Here is a 24,105-nt window from a genome sequence, read left to right on the forward strand (position 1 = left end):
TGTTAGCTAAAATGCTTGCAGTAAGGATCGTTAAATTGCAAAAGCGAATCCAGTTTGGCTGCTGATTTCGCAATCAACACTTTGCTGGTGCAAGCCCTGGGACAGAATTAAATTACACATGACACACGTGTGACTCATTCACAAGTTATTTCAGAATGTGCCCATTCATAAGTGACTAGATGGTTATTTTGTAGAGGGAATCAAAGTCAAACACAGTACAGGAGTGACGGTTTGGCGTCAACTTTATTGTTGGTAATACTGTCAATAACAGCTGTTTGCTTGATCATGATGTGTGGGGTTGTACCCACTTGTATTTTCCCTCATAGCGGAATCCCACCTTCTTCACCAGATCATCTGCTTCACTTGGGCCGCGGCTGTGCACAAACGTAAGAAAAAATATCAATCAATCAAATAGCGCTTTTCTGTAGTGACTCAAAGCGCTTTACATAGTGAAACCCAATATCTAAGTAACATTTAAACCAGTGTGGGTGGCACTGAGAGCAGGTGGGTAAAGTGTCTTGCAGTGACTAGGATGGCGGAAGCAGGGATCGAACCTGCAACCCTCAAGTTGCTGGCACGGCTGCTCTACCAACCGAGCTATACCGCCCAAGATCTGCCAATCGAATATTTACGCATTACAATGGAACCTGTATAAAGCCGATGGGTCTCCAAGAGTAGTACAATTCATGATAAAAATAGACATAATCCGTTGCAGCGTTAAAGTATGCCCACCATAAAACATGCGGCCATGCTGCTCACATGAAGTAACACGGGGCGGTATAGCTCGGTTGGTAGAGTGGCCGTGCCAGCAACTTGAGGGTTCCAGGTTCGATCGCCGCTTCCGCCATCCTAGTCACTGCCGTGGTGTCCTAGGGCAGTGGTTTTTAACCTGGGTTCGATCGAACCCTACGGGTTCGGTGAGTCTGCTTCAGGGGTTCGGCGGAGCCCTCGCAGCGGAGGTCAAGACACACCCGACTCATTGTGTAAATAAAAACTTCTCTCTATCGCCGTATTATGGATACCCCCAAACAATGTTCCCTCTAATTTTCCATATGCGTGAGCAAACGCAAAAGCTCCTAGAGCAGGGGTCACCAACCTTTTTGAAACCAAGAGCTACTTCTTGGGTACTGATTAATGCGAAGGGCTACCAGTTTGATACACACTTAAATAAATTGCCAGAAATAACCAATTTGCTCAATTTACCTTTAACTCTATGTTATTATTAATAATTAATGATATTTACACTTAATTGAACGGTTTAAAAGAGGAGAAAACACGAAAAAAATGACAATTAAATTTTGAAACATAGTTTATCTTCAATTTCGACTCTTTAAAATTCAAAATTCAACCAAAAAAAAGAAGAGAAAAACTAGCTAATTCGAATCATTTTGAAAAAATTTAAAAAATAATTTATGGAACATCATTAGTAATTTTTCCTGATTAAGATTAATTTTAGAATTTTGATGACATGTTTTAAATAGGTTAAAATCCAATCTGCACTTTGTTAGAATATATAACAAACTGGACCAAGCTATATTTCTAACAAAGACAAATCATTATTTCTTCTAGATTTTCCAGAACAAAAATTTTAAAAGAAATTCAAAAGACTTTGAAATAAGATTTAAGATTGATTCTACAGATTTTCTGGATTTGCCAGAATAATTTCTTTGAATTTTAATCATAATAAGTTTGAAGAAATATTTCACAAATATTCTTCGTCGACAAAACAGAAACTAAAATGAAGAATTAAATAAAATGTTATTATTATTCTTTACAATAAAAAAATACATTTATTTGAATATTGATTTAAATTGTCAGGAAAGAAGAGGAAGGAATTTAAAAGGTAAAAAGGTATATGTTTTCTAAGAATCCTAAAATAATTTTTAAGGTTGTATTTGTTCTCTAAAATTGTCTTTCTGAAAGATATACTGTAAGAAGCAAAGTAAAACAAGTAATGAATTTATTTAAACAAGTGAAGACCAAGTCTTTAAAATATTTTCTTGGATTTTCAAATTCTATTTGAGTTTTGTCTCTCTTAGAATTAAAAATGTCAGGCAAAGCGAGACCAGCTTGCTAGTAAATAAATAAAATTTAAAAAATAGAGGCAGCTCACTGGTAAGTGCTGCTATTTGAGCTGTTTTTAGAACAGGCCAGCGGGCTACTCATCTGGTCCTTACGGGCTACCTGGTGCCCGCGGGCACCGCGTTGGTGACCCCTGTCCTAGAGCATTCAGTGGAGCACATGTGAGCACACCTGTCCCAAACCTGACTAAATAACAAATTACATTTTTATTATTATAATCAAATGACAGCTGTCATTTCCATGAGATTATTTTCTAATATAAGTGTTTTGGCCCACTTACAATGACAATAACAAAAAATATTGTTTTTCATGAGCTGTGTACTAGTATTGAATGTCTGGGGGGAAAACGAAGAAAAGGAACAGACTTTGCTGTGAAAATGAATAGATCATTTTATTTGATCATTTATCATTTAAAATGACATGAGAGTGGCACTTGCCAAGGTGAAGCCACGCACATCTGAACTGGTCTCTCAAAGGCAACAGCAGAAGTCACACTGATTTGCAGGTGTGTAATTTGTTGTGAGTTCATGCACTGTGTTGGTTTTGTTCTTTGAACAAGGTGATGTTAACGCACAGTTCATTTTGTGCACCAGTAAAAAACATATAACTTTGCCTTGAATTTGAAAAAAAAAAAAAAATATATATATATATTTTTCACTAAAGAAGGGTTCGGTGAATGCGCATATGAAATTGGTGGGGTTTGGTACCTCCAACAAGGTTAAGAACCACTGCTTGGGCAAGACACATTACCCATCTGCTCCCAGTGCCACCCGCACTGGATTAAATGTAACTTAGATATTGGGTTTCACTATGTAAAAGCACTTTGAGTCACTAGAGAAAAGCCCTATATAAACACAATTCACTTCACTTCACATGAAGTGGATCAAACCACTTAGTTTCTCAGTTTAATTACAATGTTAAAAATGGCATTACTGTACAACAAAAATTGCTTTAAAATAAAGCATACTATTACTCTTGTGTAGTTTTGAACATATGGCAAGGCAAGCGTATGTACGGGGTCTAGCTATTGAAGCTAGTAGCGCTACTGACTATACAAGACAGTAATATTTTAAAAAGCAGTGGTGTGCCGTCAGGGCCAGCAAGGCCTTCTCTGCTGGCCCAACATAACCAGAAATCATGATCATAATTAAAGATAAAAGCACATTTTAATTTACTTTCCCTAAATATCTAAAAGTATTCATATTCTCTTCATGTCATATTATGCTCCTTCCAGCGCTGTTGTTTTTAGGTTATAGAGCTTTTATCCAATCAGAATTCAGCTAGCTTATGTTGCCATGCTGTACCAAATCTGCCCAGAGCCTTCAGAATCAATAATGCAGGCGTCCGTGCACTGTAAGTGAACGGACACAAACATTTGACAGACAGTTGTGATAGCCAATCAGATCACGAGTTGTTGTCAGTAAGGCCTTCTAAATGGCCTAAGGCAGATATATATTGTGATGTTATGAGCTAGGTAACATAAGAACTCCATTTCCCAGCATGCCACAGTAGTGAAGCGCATGCGCAGTAGCCCCGTTTAGGTTGTTGAATGTAGACATGCCAGCAGCGGAATGTTTTTGATGAGCACGCTGTGGAGTAAACTTTAAGAACTCAGCCAACACGCCTCGTCTGCATCTTTTATGATTAGACAAGACATTGTTTGCAAGGCCATTTTCAAGAAGGATATTTAAAGAGAAACTACATCTTGTGAGACGATATCGGCCAACCCTGGAAGCTAGCTCAGCTGATGAAATGTGAGTTTAGATATTTTATTTCTTAATTTTTTCACGTTTAATATGTTTTGTGCAATTTAAATTTTGACAGTAGCACATAAGATATGTTTTAATTGCTGATGCAGGTTTATTGATTTTTAAATGCGCCAGAATACAACCCGTTTTGTACAATGCCCAGTAGTGCGTAAATGTGTTTCTGTATAGTATTTCTCTAGCAATGGTCATGTGGTGACATAAATGATGGTATTTTGAGAGGTAATCATTGAAGTCGGACATCACTGAAGGCCTAAGTGGGAAACGCACGGCCCACCACTGATTTTAAGAAACCTGCCAAATACCAATGTTCTTTACTGTTTTTTTACAGAATAAAAAAGTAAATTTCTGCACATAAGAAGGCACAATAATGCAATAAATTACTTCAGTGTAGTTATGCAGCAAAACTGCAACACAACTTTGGTGTAAAAAAAACAACAACTGTAAAAATAAGATAACTACAATTGTATGCAAAGCTAGGGGACAGGGGTAGGTGGAGATGTTTCTTTTCATGTTATTTTGCCATTTAAATATGCAATTAATTAAATCATATGCCATAAATGTTAATAGAAACTAATATAGCTGTGAAATTTCAATAACAAGGTAATCAAATCAAATTAAGAATATCTCAAACTAATTACACCCCCCCTATCAAACATACAAAATGGTTCAGTCCATCCGGATAGCGACAAACCTAACTCCGAACGATTACTGAACACAAACGTCATAATGACATCAAAACTTACCTTTAAGCATTCACACACAGCAGAAACATTTTGGAACAAGAATGAGGTGATAGAATAAATGTACAAATAAAATAAATCCATTTATGGCAGCATAAGACAGAGTTATGTCTAAGTTTCACTTTTGTATCTCATTGCCGTAACTATCGTGTGTTTAAGGACCTTTGCGTACAATTAGAAACAGAGGTGTCACTAGGTTTTAAAGACAGGAGGAGAATTAAGCCCCAGGAGATCCATCCATCCAGCCATCCATCCATCCATCCATCTCCTTCCGCTTATTCAACGGCGGGTTGCGGGGGCAGCAGCCCAAGTAGAGAAGCCAAGACTTCCCTCTCCCCAGCCACTTTGTCCAGCTCCTCCCGGCAGATCCCGATGCATTCCCAAGCCAGCCTGGAGACATAGTGCCCCCAACGTGTCCTGGGTCTTCTCCGTGGCCTCCTACCGGTCGGACGTGCCCTAAACATCTCCCCAAGGAATTGTTGAGGGGGCATCCTGACTAAATGCCCGAACCACCTCATCTGGCTCCTCTCGATGTGGAGGAGCAGTGGCTTGACTCTAAACTCCCCCGAATGGCAGAGCTTCACACCCTATATCTAAAGAAGAGCCCCGCCACCCGACGGAGGAAACTCATTTCGGCCGCTTGTACCCGGGATATTGTCCTTTCGGTCATAACCCAAAGCTCATGACCATAGGTGAGGACAAGAACGTAGATCGACTGGTAAATTGAGACCTTTATTTTTCGGCTCAGCTCCTTCTTCACCACAACGGATCAATACAGGGATCCACTCTTCCCTCACTAGTGAACAAGACTTGAGGTTCTTGAACTCACCCACTTGGGGCAAGATCTCCTCCCTAACCCGGAGACTCCACCATTTTCCGGACGAGAACCATGGACTCGGACTTGGAGGTGCCGATTGTCATCACAGTCACTTCACACTTGGCTGCAAACTGACCCGGTGAGAGCCTAGATCAGGGGTGGGCAATTAATTTTTACCGGGGGCCGCATGAGCTACCCGAGCACTGCTGGAGGGCCACATCGACAATATTTCAATTAAATTTTGCTCAATATTATTTTTGATATATACCGTAAGATAAATAATAATAATAATAATAATAATAATAGTAATACTTCAACATAGTGTGTGTAACAGCATTCCATGACTAATATATATAAATTAACATTAATAATAAATGACAGTAAAATAAGCACACGTATGACTGAGGAGTCATAGTGTAACTTTGTGTGGTGTTTGAGTTGTCCGACTTTTTGTGTGGCCTTAAACGCACCAGTGGTTTAGTGCTATGCGTGTTGGTGACAGATGACAAGTTGGTTTTGGCCTGGTTTGTAGGGCAGAAAATGACTAGTTTTTCGAGATAGAATTGTTTTACTCATGTTTTTGGTGTGGTTATGTCCGAATATAAACCGTTTTGTTCAATAAAGTGATCGATATAATTCCTGTCCTCGAAGCATCTCGATAGACGTTACAATAACTGAACGGTGTTCAATTGAACGGTGTTGACGAACACCATTAGGGCCGCTTGTTGTCACTGTCACTCAAAGTTGCATTGCAAAATTCCATAGAATAAATATGTTTATTTTGTTTATAATTCAGATGGGATTTGATTTGGTGCGCGGCATATACTTGCTGCGCGCAGCGGACGCTTGAGCAGTGCGCAATTGCGCAGGCACGCACCTTAGGTGAGGGGACGTTGCTTTGCAGTTCATGTGTTGTTGAAAACACGGCATTCCTCATCAACTTTTCTCTTTTTGGCGTCTCGGGTGTAAACCGTGCATCACTTGTCGCTGCATGTGCACCTTCACTCGCAGGTTACACACGGACACACGCCCATAAATAATACTTTTCAAAATAAAAGCAGCACAGTTGTATTGCGCGCAGGACATAGATGTTTTTTCAACTTTATTTTGTAATTGCAGTTGTTCACATTCACTCACAATCACGCATACGTCCACACGGAAGTAATACAAATAACGATTTTCAAAACAAAAGCAGCACCGTTGTATTGCACACTCGACATAGATACTTTTTAAAATTTATTTTGTAATTTATAATTGGCCTCACGCGGGCCGGACAGGGATGCACAAAGGGCCGGATGCGGCCCGCGGGCCGCAGAATGCCCAGGTCTGGCCTAGATCCTGGCCAGATGAAGCTAGCAGGACCACATCATCTGCAAAAAGCAGGGACCTAATCCTGTAGCCACCAAACAAGATCCCCTTAAAGCCTGACAGCGCCTACAAATTCTGTCCATAGAAGTTAGAAACAGAATCAGTGACAAAGGGCAGCCCTGGCGGAGTTCAACCCTCACTGGAAACTGGTCCGACTTACTCCCAAGCATTGCGCATCAAGCTATGACACCGACCATACAGGGAACGAAGATATGTTAATCCCATTTTTAAAGGGGAACTGCACTTTTTTGGGAATTTTGCCTATCGTTCACAATCAATATGAAAGACATGACGACGGATATACTGTATATATTTTTAATCCATTCTATCTCGCCTTCAGGAGTCTTGTGTATCGGGACCCAGAATTAGGTACTGCACCTCTGGTTAAATGGAACCTTCAGTTCCAGGAACTAAAGGAAGGTTCCAGAAACAACGTTTCTGAGCTTTTGGTGGAGAAAAGTCTCGGGTGACAACATTTTTAAATCAGAAAAAAGTAAAATCTTCATAGGTTACCTTTCAGTATAAAGTTCTGAAGTAAATGTTACACTATATTTTTGTTTGAATTCTAAATAGTACGACCTTAAGTGTGTGTGAATTAAGGAAAAATACTTACCTCCCATATTTGTAGGGTATGGGGCGTGTCTTCTGTTCTTCCATTTTATGGAGGAGAGGTGTAAAAATCCTCCAGGCTTCTCGTAACTCATCACTGCATAGGTAGAGAAGAGTGAGGTGAAAAATGAACATTTATCCAAAAGAACCGGTGAGCCGTGTGATCACAACCTTCGGACAAAGTGCATTTGATTGCCACAGAAGACGTCCAGGATGAGCCTCTCGTAAGCGTCTGGTAGCTTCACATTCTGCCAGGAGGAGATTGTTGGTACCCAAACAACAAAAGAGCCACCATTAAACTGCTGTCACCTTGTAACGGCTCCTGTAAGTGAGGTCCAGCTCCGTCTCCTCTGGGCTGAAGGAAACCCCAGGCCTCTTGGTCATCATCTTCAGGTAGATGGCCTCGTTCGGCTGCACTCGCACCACCAGTTCGTTCCTCTGGCAGCTCGTGGCAAAGATGTCGCCCGGCACGTCAGTGAACTGCAGCCGCAGCTCCGCCTTGCGCTCGTTCAGGGCCTTACCACAGCGCAGGATAAATGGGACACCTCGGAGGAGAAAACATTGAGAAGATCAGCCGAGGCACTGAAATACTGCCAAGAACGATTGGGATCAATACTGAATTGCAGAGGTGAGGCGCCTATGGTCAAACACACACTCACACACACACACGTGCACTTACTGTTGTTGTAGTGCAAGTACCATTGAAAAATAGCTTCTACATAAATCAGAAGTTACTCAGTACTTGAGTTGTTTTTCCACTATCTACTGATTTACTCTTACTCAAGTGAAGCCAAGTGTTACATACGCTTCATCATATTCTGGTACGGTAAATAAAGCAATGTTCCCCTGGCATCGCACCACTCCCCCTCAGGGGGGCCCGCCCCACTATTTGAGAAGGACTGTTCTAAAGCAGGGGAGTCAAACTCGTTTTCATTGAGGGCCACGCTGCAGTTTTAGCTGCCCTCAGATGGACGGCCGCTTGTAACATTAATAAAAGAAACATACATGTATGTGCCATTCTAAAAAAAATACAGTATTTTAAACTGGGACAGTCTTCACACATTTGCAGACTTAAAAGTGACCTATAAAGTACTGCATGAATTGGCTCCAGATCCTCTGGCAGAGTTCATCAGCCGAAGAAACAGCCGCGAGCGTGTCACTCGAGGCTCTGTCAGAGGTGACTGTTATATTCCTCTGCGCAGGAGCACTTTCAGTAAGTCGGCCTGGTCAGTAAGGAGTGCAAATGTGTGGAACTCAGTACCTGAGCAGGTTAAACTGGTCACAACTTACAAGGCCTTCATAAAAAAATTGAAAATGTGGCTTATCAACGCCTACAGCTGCCAGTACTAAAAGATGAGTCTGTTTTGATGCTATGATAAATGTTATGTTGTGATGTCGTATTTAAAGTTTTATCATATTGTGTATGTATTGTGTGCTTTTATTCTTTTTCTCTCTCTTTCTTTTCTTTTTCTTTTAAATTGTAATTGTAATGCCTTATTTACATCATGGCCAGGGGACTACAGATGAAAACTAGCCTCCTGGCTAATTCTGGCTTTTTTAACCATGTGTAGTCATGTGTTTTTATGAAATTGCATTGTCCCCTTTGAAATAAACTAATCTAATGTATAAGGATTAGCCGCATTATATTGTCACACCATTACCTATGCATTTGATTAGTAAATGTATATTTTACCTACATTATAAGTAAAAAAAATCTGTGGATTTTGCAGTCAAAAAAACGGCAGAATTTTAACATAAAATTTACAGTAAAATGGTCACACTCACTGTAAAATTCTGGTGATTGAGCTGCCAGTTTTTTGTTAGTTTTTTTTGCATAAAAAATATGGTTGCTGTTTTCACAGTGTATTACTGTAAATATGAAAATGGTACCACAGTTTTTTGTTACGGTAGGATTCTGAAGGCCGAGCTGTTTTTTAAGAAAAAAATTATATTGTCATGTTTACAGTGTACAATTTGATGGATAATTTGCTTTGAAATCATAAGGCTAAGTAGATATTTACGTATGTTTTTATCCCAATTTTTTTTCGAATGTATGATAATATAATATCTGTTGCATTATTAGATAGATACAGTTTAAAGTATATATAATTGTATGCAAAATAAAAAAGGGAGGAAAGATAAACTACTTTATTGATGCATATTATTTCCAGGCTTTCACGAGCCATTCAAAATGATGTGGCGGGCCAGATCCGGCCCCCGGGCCTTGAGTTTGACACCTGTGTTCTAAAGTAACAATGCTATAACTTAAGTAAAATATTTTTCTACTTTACCACCAATGCTGAATAGTACACCTTTACTGATACACACATCTTACATTCATTTTGTGAACCTCATGATTAAAAACTAAGTATTACAAAAAGAAAAAAACCAAGAAAAAAAACCATATATATACATATACATATATACATCCATCCATCCATCCATCCATTTTCTACTGCTTCTCCATACAGTATATATACAGGTATATATATATACACACACATATATCAGGGGTGTCAAACTCGTTTTCATTGAGGGCCACATAGCAGTAATGGTTGCCTTCAGAGGGCCGGCTTTTAAATTTGTTGTTGCATGCTCGTAATAACCTGTGATTAATCATGAATAAACAAAAGTGAGTGATGCATCTGACTTTTAAAAAAATATCATTGGACAACATATGTATAATCACCTCGTTATATTATATCACAATTGCTGATGCATTTTAGTATCGGATATTTTTATGTGCAAATTGATGGATAACTGGCTTTGAAATCACAAGTAAAAGTGACAAGAAGATATTTAACTATTTTTTTTTTATCTGTACAAACATATTTTGTAATGCAGTATATCATAATGTAATATTTAACCCCAACAACAAATGTAACTGTATAGGGGCGGATATTATAAATTTTATTTCTCTCAGCTCCTTTTCATTCATTATTTATTTTAAATGTTTGAGTTTGAGTTTGAGTTTATTTCGAACATGCAAGCATACAACATGATACATCACAATTTCCAGTTTCTCTTTTCAACATGTTCGAAAAGGAGTAGGAAGAAGCAGAGCTTATTTAATCCTACGCCTTTTCTTTTACATGACAGTTGCTAAAACTTTTGTTCACTTCCTGTTCTCAATTTATTCACAATATACTCCATAAGTAATCACAATAAAAATAAATAAATAAATAATAATTGGTGAAGTAAGTTACATTTCATATGATGAGATAAGTAAGATTATTTTGAGAGTGAAAGAATGGATGAATTAAATAAGATCCCTGAGGTACACCACAGGATATATTTAGCGTTGTAGACGTGTGTTCGCCTAGCTCAGGGGTCGGCAACCCAAAATGCTGAAAGAGCCATATTGGACCAAAAATACAAAAACAAATCTGTCTGGAGCCGCAAAAAATTAAAAGCCATATTACATGTGTCATGAGATATACATTGAATTAAGAGGATTTAAAGGAAACTAAATGAGCTCAAATATAGCTACAAATGAGGCATAATGATGCAATATGTACACATCGCTAGCCTAAATAGCATGTTAGCATCGATTAGCTTGCAGTCATGCAGTGACCAAATATGTCTGATTAGCACTCCACACAAGTCAATAACATCAACAAAACTCACCTTTGTGCATTCATGCACAACATTAAAAGTGTGGTGGACAAAATGACACAGAAAAAGTGGCATAAAACACGTCCTAGAAAGTCGGAGAAAGTTATACCAGTTATATCAATCAATACATGTAAACAAACTATACGGTGAGTTCAAGGACCGCCAAAATAAGTAGGACAAAACGGCGCTCGCCAAATACTCGAATCAGTGAAGCATGTTTAATATAAACAGTGAGCTTTATAACAATTAGGGAGGTTTGTGTCATGTTTGTCCTCCTACAGAAACCATACTAAAACAAAAAAATAGATTTTTTTCACCTCATCTTTTTCCATTCTTCATACATTTTTGAAAAATCTCCAGAGAGCCACTAGGGCGGCGCTAAAGACCCCCGGCCTAGCTTCACGTATTGTTCGTTAGATAACTTCTTATCCAGTTTAAGACTAACCCTCTGATGCCATATCGTTCTAGTTTTTTGATTAAAATATTGTGATTAATTGTGTCAAATGCTTTAGTTAGATCCATAAAAACTGCTGCAGCACATTTTTTACTATCTATTGCATTGGTAATTTCTTCTGTAATTTCAATTAAAGCCATTGAAGTTGAAACAATGTTATGTTGATTGTTTTTGTTTAACCTAAAATGAATGAAATAAAACAAACAAACACATATTTGGCTTGATTAGATACTATTACAGTTTAAAAGATAGGTTGTTTTTTTCTGTCAAAATTAGTAAAAAAAAAAAAAAAATGAAGCATTTTATTGAGACACATTTTTTCCAGGCTTTTGTGGAGTTTGACACCTGTGACGTATATACTATATGTATATATATTTATGTGTTTGTATAGAATTATATTTATTTATTCTTTAACTTCAAGATTTGAAAGCCACTAAAACTTCTCCTCTCACCATCCCATCTTTCATTGCGGACATAAAGCACGGCGGTGGCAAACGTAGGTGTGCAGGAGCCTTCAGGTACAGTGGGGTCGTCAAGGTAACCCAACTTGGATTGGCCCTCCCCATCAGGGTTCCCCACATATTGTCCAAGAACGACATGTGACGCATCCACCGGAGCAATACACTTCAACACCTTCACCTTGATTACATCAAAAAGCAAGTGATTGACGGGAGGTTTGGCAATGATGCACAAACATGTGTCGCCGTTACCTTCTCATTCCTCACATCGTCTGGCTTGGTGGAGGCAGGCTTTTCCATGGTAGCCAAGCACAGCATTTGGAGGAGGTGGTTTTGCATAACATCCCTGCATTTAAAAAAAAAAGGACCAACATCACTCCTCCAGTCCTCCCATTTTATTTGGACTGTGTTACTCACCGAATGATCCCAAAGTCATCAAAGTATCCTCCACGCCCGTCAGTCCCAAAGGGCTCCTTGAAGGTGAGCACCACACATGACACGTTGTTCCTGTTCCATATGGGTCCAAAGAGGCGGTTTCCAAATCTGAAAGGGTGCGAAACACAACAACTATCAGGAAAAAAACAGCTACTGCACAGATCTCACAGATTTAAATACAACTGCATTTGACATGGTGGTAGCATGTTAAAGAGGGGGCGGGGGGTTCTTGTATATCTACCCTTCTTGAGACATCAACAAAGTAAAGTACCTTCCATATGAGGACCGGTGAACAAGTTAGAACATAAATCATGGTCCCAATAAGGAAAACAATTGCATCTAATAGAGAATGTCTCATTTGTACCCTTGGTGGTGAAATATATCACAATTAGGGTGGTCCCAAAAAGGAGGGATTTTTCAAATTGACTGTGTGTCGGTTTTAAAAGTGCCCCCCTCTGGTCAACATATGAAATAACAAGTGTGTGTAAAAATTTGAAGTGCGCCCCTTCTGGTGTGTGTAAGAAATTGAAATCTGTCATGTCTGTGATCATGTTTTGTTTAGTTATGTTCTGCTTGGTTTTTGGACACTTTTTAGTTCCTGCTTTCACTCCCTTGCCTTGTCACCATGACTACTCATTAGTTTCACCTGTCTCACGTTTTGCACTCACGCACCTGTCACAAATCATGTCTGTATTGTTTAAGCCCATTGTTGCCAGGAAGTCAGCCTGGCGACATTAACTCTGTTTAACACATTACCCTTGTCACTCATGCTTGTATTCCATGCCATAGTTTTCATGCTGTTTCACGCCACAGTAAGTGTTGTTTTTGTTTTTATGTCCATAGTTCTGCCTTTGTGAAAGTTTTTGTTTCATTAGCCAAGTTTGTACTTCCGCCTTGTGCTCGCTTTTGGTTTCTTTTGTTAGTGTTAAAATAAATACTATCCTTACCTTCACGCCTTGCCCGCTCCAACTTTCCTTTGCATTCCGGGAAAACAAACCCCAAAGTCCACGCATTGTCAAGATGTGCCCCCTTCGGCCAAAATTAATGAAAAAAATAAATAAATATGTATATAGGGACATTCTATAATAACTTCAAGTAAATAATAAAGATTAAAAACCAATTACAAGAAAAAGAAAAAAAAAATACTAAAAGCTTACCTTTTTTCATATTTGCATAATATGTATATATTATCAATGTTGTAAATACAAATCTTTATATATCTAAAAAGGGTGGTCCTAAAGAGGTAGGTATTTTCCGGAGGTCTCAAGAAGGTAACAAATACAAGAACGTGTGTGTGTGCACCTACTACCTGAGCACCATGAGGTTCTGGATCATTTCCTTGCCCAGGTAGTGGTCGATGCGGTAGATCTGGTCCTCTTTGAAGAGAGAGCCAAGGTGGGTCGACAGCTCCTGCGAGCTGTTGAGATCCCGTCCAAAAGGTTTCTCCACGATGAGCCTGTTCCACCCTCTGCTGGGGGACATGTTTGGTTACAAGGTGCTGCTCCAACAAACCAGAGAATGTTTGGTCCACAGTGTATGTGTGTGTGCGTGTGTGTGTGTGTGTGTTTGTGTGTGTGTGTGTGTGTGTGTGTGTGCGCGCATGCTGACGTGGGGCTCATGCAGTGCTGGCTGATGTTTGCACAGACATGGTGGTAGACGGTGGGGGGCAGAGCCAGGTAGAAGAGCCGGTTGGCGTCGGCTCCCCCAACTAGCGACGACAAGTGTGCGTTAAGTTTATCATACGAGCTTCCGTCTTCGTAGCTGCCTCTCAAATAGGAGTTCTTGCTGAAGAAGGCCGAGAGGCGATCGGCCTCTTCATCGGCCACCTGGAGGAAAAAGGTGCATGTTGGACACATGGAGACTTTCGACAAATATCAAATTGCGCTACCTTCATGTAAGGCAGGCACGCTTTCCTGATGTCCTCCACTGTCAAGTTAGATCGAGCATATCCCACAAAGTATGTGTTGTGTGGAAGCAGGCCATCTCTGAACAACCACCTGCCAGCACAAGTCCATCCAACCAATTAACTAATTCATTGTAATAACAATATTCAGTTATATTAATAGTCAACACTTTGCATTATTGCAGCCTTCTTTACTCACCATAAAGTGGAGTATATTTTCTTCTTTGCAAGATCCCCCTGTGACAAATATGAATGGATTACTCCTTCATGTTTTATTTTTAATTGTACATGCTTTTCCATCCATCCATCCATCCATTTTCTATCCTTGTCACACACACACTAGGTGTGGCAAAATTATTCTCTGCATTTGACCCATCACCCTTGATCACCCCCTGGGAGGTGAGGGGAGCAGTGGGCAGCAGCGGTGGCCGCGCCCGGGAATAATTTTTGGTGATTTAACCCCCAATTCCAACCCTTGATGCTGAGTGCCAAGCAAGGAGGTAATGAGTCCCATGTTTATAGTCTTTGGTATGACTCGGCCGGGGTTTGAACTCAGGTCGGACACTCTAATCCCATGTACTATTCAATGATATACTATATATATATAAATATATATATATATATATATATATATATATATATATATATATATATATATATATATATATATATATATATATATATATATATATATATATATATATATATATATATATATATATATATATATATATATATATATATATATATATATATATATATATATATATATATATATATATATATATATATATATATATATATATATATATATATATATATATGTATATATATATATATATATATATATATATATATTTATATATATGTTAATTGATGTAATATACATCTGGGGTGTTTATTAATGTACTATAACAAAAGGAGTTGTAAAATACATCTATTAAAAATATTATTGGTGTGTTTATTAATGTACTATAACAAAGGAGTTGTAATATACATCTATTAACAATCTGTGTGTTTATTAATGTACTATAACAAAGGAGTTGTAAAATACATCTATTAAAAATCTGTGTGTTTATTAATGTACTATAAAAAGGGGTTGTAAAATACATATATTAACAATCTTATTGGTGTGTTTATTAATGTTCTATAACAAAGGAGTTGTAATATACATATATTAACAATCTGTGTGTTTATTAATGTACTATAACAAATGAGTTGTAATATACATCTATTAACAATCTTTTTGGTGTGTTTATTAATGTACTATAACAAAGGAGTTGTAATATACATCTATTAACAATATGTGTGTTTATTAATGTACTATAACAAATGAGTTGTAATATACATCTATTAACAATCTTATTGGTGTGTTTATTAATGTACTATAACAAAGGAGTTGTAATATACATCTATTAACAATCTGTGTGTTTATTAATGTACTATAACAAAGGAGTTGTAATATACATCTATTAACAATCGGTGTGTTTATTAATGTACTATAACAAAGGAGTTGTAATATACACATATTAACAATCTGTGTGTTTATTAATGTACTATAACAAATGAGTTGTAAAATACATCTATTAACAATCTGTGTCTTTATTAATGTACTATAACAAAGGAGTTGTAATATACATATATTAACAATCTGTGTGTTTATTAATGTACTATAACAAAGGAGTTGTAAAATACATATATTAACAATCTTATTGGTGTGTTTATTAATGTACTATAACAAAGGAGTTGTAAAATACATCTATTAACAATCTGTGTTTATTAAAGTACTATAACAAAGGCGTTGTAAAATACATCTATTAACAATCTGTGTGTTTATTAATGTACTATAACAAATGAGTTGTAAAATACATCTATTAACAATCTGTGTGTTTATTAATGTACTATAACAAAGGAGTTATCTATTAACAATCCGTGTGTTTATTAATGAACTATAACAAATGAGTTGTAAAATAGATCTATCAACAATCTGTGTGTTTATTAATGTACTATAACAAAGGAGTTGTAAAATACATATATTAACAATCTTATTGGTGTGTTTATTAATGTACTATAACAAAGGAGTTGTAATATACATCTATTAACAATCTGTGTGTTTATTAATGTACTATAACAAAGGTGTTGTAATATACATCTATTAACAATCTGTGTGTTTAGTAATGTACTATAACAAATGAGTTGTTAAATACATCTATTAAAGATCTGTGTGTTTATTAATGTACTATAAAAAGGGGTTGTAAAATACATCTATTAACAATCTTATTGGTGTGTTTATTAATGTACTATAACAAAGGAGTTGTAATATACATATATTAACAATCTGTGTGTTTATTAATGTACTATAACAAATGAGTTGTAATATACATCTATTAACAATCTTATTGGTGTGTTTATTAATGTACTATAACAAAGGAGTTGTAATATACATCTATTAACAATATGTGTGTTTATTAATGTACTATAACAAATGAGTTGTAATGTATATCTATTAACAATCTTATTGGTGTGTTTATTAATGTACTATAACAAAGGAGTTGTAATATACATCTATTAACAATCTGTGTGTTTATTAATGTACTAAAACAAAGGAGTTGTAATATACATCTATTAACAATCTGTGTGTTTATTAATGTACTATAACAAAGGAGTTGTAATATACATATATTAACAATCTGTGTGTTTATTAATGTACTATAACAAAGGAGTTGTAATATACATCTATTAACAATCTGTGTGTTTATTAATGTGCTATAGCAAAGGAGTTGTAATATACATCTATTAACAATCTTATTGGTGTGTTTATTAATGTACTATAACAAAGGAGTTGTAATATACATCTATTAACAATCTGTGTGTTTATTAATGTTCTATAACAAAGGAGTTGTAATATACATATATTAACAATCTGTGTGTTTATTAATGTACTATAACAAAGGAGTTGTAATATACATTTATTAACAATCTGTGTGTTTATTAATGTACTATAACAAAGGAGTTGTAATATACATCTATTAACAATCTGTGTGTTTATTAATGTACTATAACAAAGGAGTTGTAATATACATCTATTAACAATCTGTGTGTTTATTAATGTACTATAACAAAGGAGTTGTAATATACATCTATTAACAATCTGTGTGTTTATTAATGTACTATAACAAAGGAGTTGTAATATACATTTATTAACAATCTGTGTGTTTATTAATGTACTATAACAAAGGAGTTGTAATATACATCTATTAACAATCTGTGTGTTTATTAATGTACTATAACAAAGGAGTTGTAATATACATCTATTAACAATCTGTGTGTTTATTAATGTACTATAACAAAGGAGTTGTAATATACATCTATTAACAATCTGTGTGTTTATTAATGTACTATAACAAAGGAGTTGTAATATACATATATTAACAATCTGTGTGTTTATTAATGTACTATAACAAAGGAGTTGTAATATACATATATTAACAATCTGTGTGTTTATTAATGTACTATAACAAAGGAGTTGTAATATACATATAGTAACAATGTGTGTGTTTATTAATGTACTATAACAAAGGCGTTGTAAAATACATCTATTAACAATCTGTGTGTTTATTAATGTACTATAACAAAGGAGTTGTAATATACATATATTAACAATCTGTGTGTTTATTAATGTACTATAACAAAGGAGTTGTAATATACATATATTAACAATCTGTGTGTTTATTAATGTACTATAACAAAGGAGTTGTAATATACATATATTAACAATCTGTGTGTTTATTAATGTACTATAACAAAAGAGTTGTAATATACATATATTAACAATCTGTGTGTTTATTAATGTACTATAACAAAGGAGTTGTAATATACATATATTAACAATCTGTGTGTTTATTAATGTACTATAACAAAGGAGTTGTAATATACATATATTAACAATCTTATTGGTGTGTTTATTAATGTACTATAACAAAGGAGTTGTAATATACATATATTAACAATCTGTGTGTTTATTAATGTACTATAAGAAAGGAGTTGTAATATACATCTATTAACAATCTGTGTGTTTATTAATGTACTATAACAAAGGTGTTGTAATATACATATATTAACAATCTGTGTGTTTATTAATGTACTATAACAAAGGAGTTGTAATATACATCTATTAACAATCTGTGTGTTTATTAATGTACTATAACAAAGGAGTTGTAATATACATCTATTAACAATCTGTGTGTTTATTAATGTACTATAACAAAGGAGTTGTAATATACATATATTAACAATCTGTGTGTTTATTAATGTACTATAACAAATGAGTTGTAAAAATCATCTATTAACAATCTGTGTCTTTATTAATGTACTATAACAAAGGAGTTATCTATTAACAATCTGTGTGTTTATTAATGTACTATAACAAATGAGTTGTAATATACATATATTAACAATATGTGTGTTTATTAATGTACTATAACAAAGGAGTTGTAATATACATCTATTAACAATCTGTGTGTTTATTAATGTACTATAACAAAGGAGTTGTAATATACATCTATTAACAATCTGTGTGTTTATTAATGTACTATAACAAAGGAGTTGTAATATGTGTTTATTGGAACAGGCCTAAGTTAAGTCGGAGAAAATGCGGTAGTTTATAAATTAATTAAGATTTCTGTGCGGCCCGGTAGCAAATGGGTCACGGACTGATACCGGTCCCCGGACCGGTGGTTGGGGACCACTGCCTAACGGCGTCGCAGGGGGTGCTGGAGCCTATCCAAGCTGCACTCGGGCGGAAGGCGAGGTACACCCTGGACAAGTCGGCACCTCATCACAGACAACATTCACACTCACCTTCACACACCAGGGTCAATTTAGTGTTCCTTCCTAATATACACTACACCAAGCACTAAAATATGATTGACCGCGTGACGATGACTACTAGACCAAAGAGCAACCCACCGTGGTTTTGAATGCTCTTTACCCTTGTCTATCCCCAGGTTCTCCAACCAGCTCTCCCCTCAGAGGCGCCAGAAGACTTCACCTGAGATAAACAACTGATTTTATTTTTAGTTCCTGCAGCCCAGATAATCATTTTGTTTTGAGAAGTAGGTAGACCCTATAGCAATGCTATTAAACTGGCGGCCCAGGGGCCAAATGCGGCCCTGGAAAGACCCAATACTGCCCACCTCAAATTCAGTTTAAAAAAAGTGCTCCGGTTTTATAGAGGAACTTGGCAGATCCTTGGATTGACATTTTCATCACCACGTGTCAACTTTACTGGTTTGGGGTTTTGGACAAAATAAGACTGATAGTGAAGGGAGAATTAAGTTAGGTGTTCTGTCAGAATGATCTGCTTCATCAAAACAGCTACGAGTTGCTATTCCTGTTAAAACAACGGTGATGAAAAGGAAAATGTAGGCTACCATTATTTGTGCCAGTGTGAACTTCCTCACGCTGTAATTGTCTACATGCTTACTGGTCAGAAAACACAATGAGATTAAAAGCAACTCCAGTATCAGTGCGACAGTCTACAAATATGCAAAACATAGGAAGGAAAGAAAATAAAAATAGTGCAAAAGGAGGTAAGGTGCACAGTCCAGTCCTGAGAACGAATGTTCGGACTGTGTTGTTTAAACAGTATCCTATATACATACATACAGAAGCATTTTTACTTTCCACCCACAGTCTGAATGCTTCTGTATATATGTACGTATATTGTATAATATTCAAACAACACATTCAGAACATTCTTTCTTGGGACTGGACTGTGTTTTGCATATTTGTAGACTGTCGCTCTGATACTGGAGTTGCTTTTAATCTCATTGTACCTGTGTATAGTGACAATAAAAGGCATTCTATTCAAAGCAATGAAATAAATACAATTTAAAAGAACTACCTATTTGTAGAGGCGATTGACAAAGTCTACACGAGGTAAGTCTGCACAACTTAATTGTGATTGTTATTTTGTCCAAGGAAAACTTTAGCATTGATGCGCATGCGTGCACATGCTCAGTAGCGTTGGTGTTATCTCTTTTTAGTGGGTAGCGACACACCAACACACCACCACCACCACCACCACCCCATTTAATGGAATATCCCTGTCATTTAGCCATATTATGATGTTTGGCCCACTGTGCCACATTTTGAAAACCCCTCTTTTAGACTCACACAAGACACAATACAAAACTACCCTGTAGGATAAAAGGTCAGGTAAACCTAAAAACCCCACCTCCACACGAAAAGTGGAGTGAGAATATCGGTTGAGCAATGTCAGCAGACTTTGAACACATTCCATTGGCAAGTAAATGCAAGTGCAATACTCACTAGCGTTGACACAAATAATCAAGAAAGACTGGTACAAATTAATCTTTCAAACGTGTGTTTATGGACTCTTATCAAAACTTCAACATTTACAACAACAATACATCCTTTCTTCATTGATATTTGAAGCAAATAAGGACTTTGTTTTTCAGGTTTTTAAAGGGATTTTGCACCACTGAGTCACTTCAAACCCATTCATCCCTGCAACATATAATTGCAATTTGTTTTAGTATGCAACTTGATAAAAGCCAAGAAGCTGGACTCACAGAGGCTCCCAGGATGATGAATATGTTGCTCTTGGAATGACTGGAATGAAGCTCTCCATAGAGCTCCGTCCTGAGCTGGCTGAACACCTCAGAGCGAGTCAGAGGGTCAGCAGTCCTCATTATATCCATCTGCTCTCAGCCTGTGTGACTACATGGTGGGATGAAAACTCAACTGGAACCCTGACCTTGCAGACAAACTAAAACTTGATTTTGTTAATGCTGCCACCTAGTGTTACAAAGTAAGTCTACATCCCAATGTGCTGTCTTTAGGATTTTGCTTGTAAAGCCACATGTAAACATTCCGTCACAGCAGGTCTAACTGCCACATCCACTTTCAGGTTCTTCAGGAACAGTTGACACAACTGCCAGGAAATGTTCTTGGTCTTGAACACCGCCCAATACAATATTTTAAACAAACATTAACTCAAGCCTATTATCTGGTCCTCATTCGAGAGTTTGTAATAGGTCATCTCCAACAAAGCAAACAGTGTGATATTGTAAAATAAGTTATGAGTGCATGTCTATGCAGGAAACCTCAGTACGGAATGAAACAATGATTTAGAATATCTGTAAAACCATTATGAACTGAGGAATTCACTTCTACAGTCATACCTGAACTTAAAGGGGTCATATTATGATTTGTTTCTACATTTCAAACACTTTTCTTTGGTCAACATTAGTGATGTGCAATACCATTGATTTTTTTCTGATCCGATACAGAGTAAAATTCCGGCTGGTATCGGCGTTACTTTTGTGCAAATATACCTTAAGTGTCTGGTAAAATACAAAACACAAAACCAGTGAAGTTGGCACATTGTGTAAATCGTAAATAAAAACAGAATACAATGAATTGCAAATCCTTTTCAACTTATATTCAATTGAATTGACTGCAAAGACATGATACTTAACGTTTGAACAGGTAAACTTTGTTATTTTTTTGCAAATATTAGCTCATTTAGATATTTGATGCCTGCAACATGTTTCAAAAAAGCTGGCACAAATGGCAATAAAGACTGAAAAAGTTGAGGAATGCTCATCAAACACTTATTTGGAACATCCCACAGGTGAACAGGCTAATTGGAAACAGGTGGGTGCCATGACTCACTCATTCACAAACAAGAATGGGGCGAGGGTCACCACTTTGTGAACATATGCGTCAGCAAATTGTCCAACAGTTTAAGAACAACATTTCTCAAACAGCTATTGCAAGGAATTTAGGGATTTCACCATTTACGGTCTGTAATATCATCAAAAGGTTTAAAGAATCAGGAGAAATCACTGCAAGTCCTAAAACCAACATTGAATGCCTGTGACCTTTGATCCCTCAGGCGGTACGGCATCAAAAAGCGACATCAGTGTGTAAAGTATATCACCACAAGGGCTCAGGAACACTTCAGAAAACCACTGTCAGTAACTACAGTTGGTCGCTACATCTGTAAGTGCAAGTTAAAACTCTACTATGAAAAGTCACAGCCATTTATCAACAACACCCAGAAACGCTTCGCTGGGCCCAAGCTCATCTAAGATGGACTGATGCAAAGTGGAAAAGTGTTCTGTGTTCTGACGAGTCGACATTTCAAATTGTAGTAGTCCAAAGAGGAAAAGAACCATCCGGACTGGTATAAGCGCAAAGTTCAAAAGCCAGCATTTGTGATGGTTATTAGAGCGTCAATATTTGGTATTGACGGTATCAATATTTTAGTAATGATCGACACATCGTCTTCAAGCCTCTTTCTAACTGTCTCATCAGGATACTGTGGGCTTTCTTATTTACATTCATCCACTTTGACTGTGCCTTCTCTCCGTCATCCATTTTGTAGTTTTTTAGCGCTTCCATAGTGCGTCTACTGACAGATGCAAGTTTGAACTATACACTAATTTGTCTTAGAAATGGCAACAGTGCAGGATGCATGTGCATGTACGGGCCAGTCTGCCCCACAACAAGAGGATAGAGAAATAGAAGGATCTTATTGACTACAGTAATGGACTACAATGGCGAACTCGTGCAAAGCACTTTGGGTAAATTTCTACTACATATGGAGATATCCGCTGTCATCACACTTAGGAAAAATATCACAAATTGGGAAAATTCCAAACGGATCATTTGGAGCAGTGTTTTTCAACCACTGTGCAGCGGCACACCAGTGTACCGTGAGATATTGTCTGGTGTGCCATGGGAGATTATGTAATTTCTCCTAATTGGGCCAAAAATATTTTTTTGCAAAACAATAATTATAATCCGCAAATGTGCCGTTGTTCAGTGTCTGTACTGTCTATAGCTCGGCATATCAGTAGGTGACAGAAGGCAGCTAATTGCTTTGTAGATGTCGGGAACCTGGTTTGTCGTAATCACAATATGGCAGCGTGCCAGTAAAAAGGTATCTAACGCTTAAACCAAAAATAAACAAAAGGCAAGTGCCGCTAAGAAAAGGCATTGAAGCTTAAGGATGGCTATGCTAAACGAAGCTAAAACTGAACTGGCTGCAAAGTAAACAAACTCATAATGCTGGACGACAGCAAAGACTTAGAGTGGGTGGAGAAGCAGACGGCGTCCACAAAGCACATCCGTATATGACAATCAACAACAAAATAGGAGCGCAAGACAAGAACTAAAACACGACACACAGGAAAACACCAAAAAACTTGAAATAAGTCACGGTGTGATGTGACAGGTCGTGACAGTACACCTACTTTGAGACAAGAGCTATAGTGATGCATGCTTGGTTACGGTTTTAATTCGTATCCAACAATTGCGAGAACGACTTTTTACTGTCACTATCGGCTGCTGGGTTTCATTTTTTAATGTTTTCTGCTAGTGGTGTGCCGCCGCATTTTTTCAATGAAAAAAATGTACCTTGGCTCAGAAAAAGTTGAAAAACGCTGATTTGGAGGAAGTATGAAGTAATGCAAGACTGTGACTATGCAAAAAAAAAAAGAAAAAAGCGAAAAAAAAGTGTTTTGAAATAAGAGCTGTCTCTTAGCTAATTGTTATGCTTTAAGTTGCAAGCAAACATTGGAGTTACAAGCATACCCGCCATTAATTAGTGTAACAGGTAACGGGTAACATCCAAAACATCTGGTGTTACCCGCTGCAGCAGTAGCTTATATAGCTAGAGATTGACAAAACTTTGTTCTTCTAACCATGGAAAAAAAGAGTGTAAAGGACAATGTCGTCAGGAAAACAACAACCAATAATGCTAGAACAATATCTAAGGCGAACCTTAATCCACAAAAATATGGAAAAGCTGTTGCTGGTGTG

General features: G+C 36.8%; 1 protein-coding gene across 1 annotated transcript; it reads right to left on the reverse strand.

Moving 5' to 3' along the window:
• Nucleotides 1–212: 212 nt before the first annotated feature.
• On the reverse strand, nt 213–21,085 carry LOC133653586 (glucose-6-phosphate 1-dehydrogenase-like). Its single transcript, XM_062053022.1, has 12 exons — nt 20,847–21,085; nt 14,450–14,487; nt 14,236–14,344; nt 13,956–14,173; nt 13,657–13,815; nt 12,330–12,455; nt 12,165–12,258; nt 11,907–12,093; nt 7,695–7,930; nt 7,557–7,633; nt 7,390–7,482; nt 213–374 (listed from the first exon to the last, which is right to left on the reverse strand). The coding sequence occupies exons 1-12, from the start codon at nt 20,973–20,975 to the stop codon at nt 284–286; spliced, it is 1,557 nt and encodes a 518-aa protein (XP_061909006.1). The 5' UTR covers nt 20,976–21,085; the 3' UTR covers nt 213–283.
• Between the last annotated feature and the right edge of the window lie 3,020 nt (nt 21,086–24,105).

The sequence above is a fragment of the Entelurus aequoreus genome, linkage group LG07 (assembly GCF_033978785.1).
Source record: "Entelurus aequoreus isolate RoL-2023_Sb linkage group LG07, RoL_Eaeq_v1.1, whole genome shotgun sequence".
Lineage (NCBI taxonomy): Eukaryota > Metazoa > Chordata > Actinopteri > Syngnathiformes > Syngnathidae > Entelurus > Entelurus aequoreus.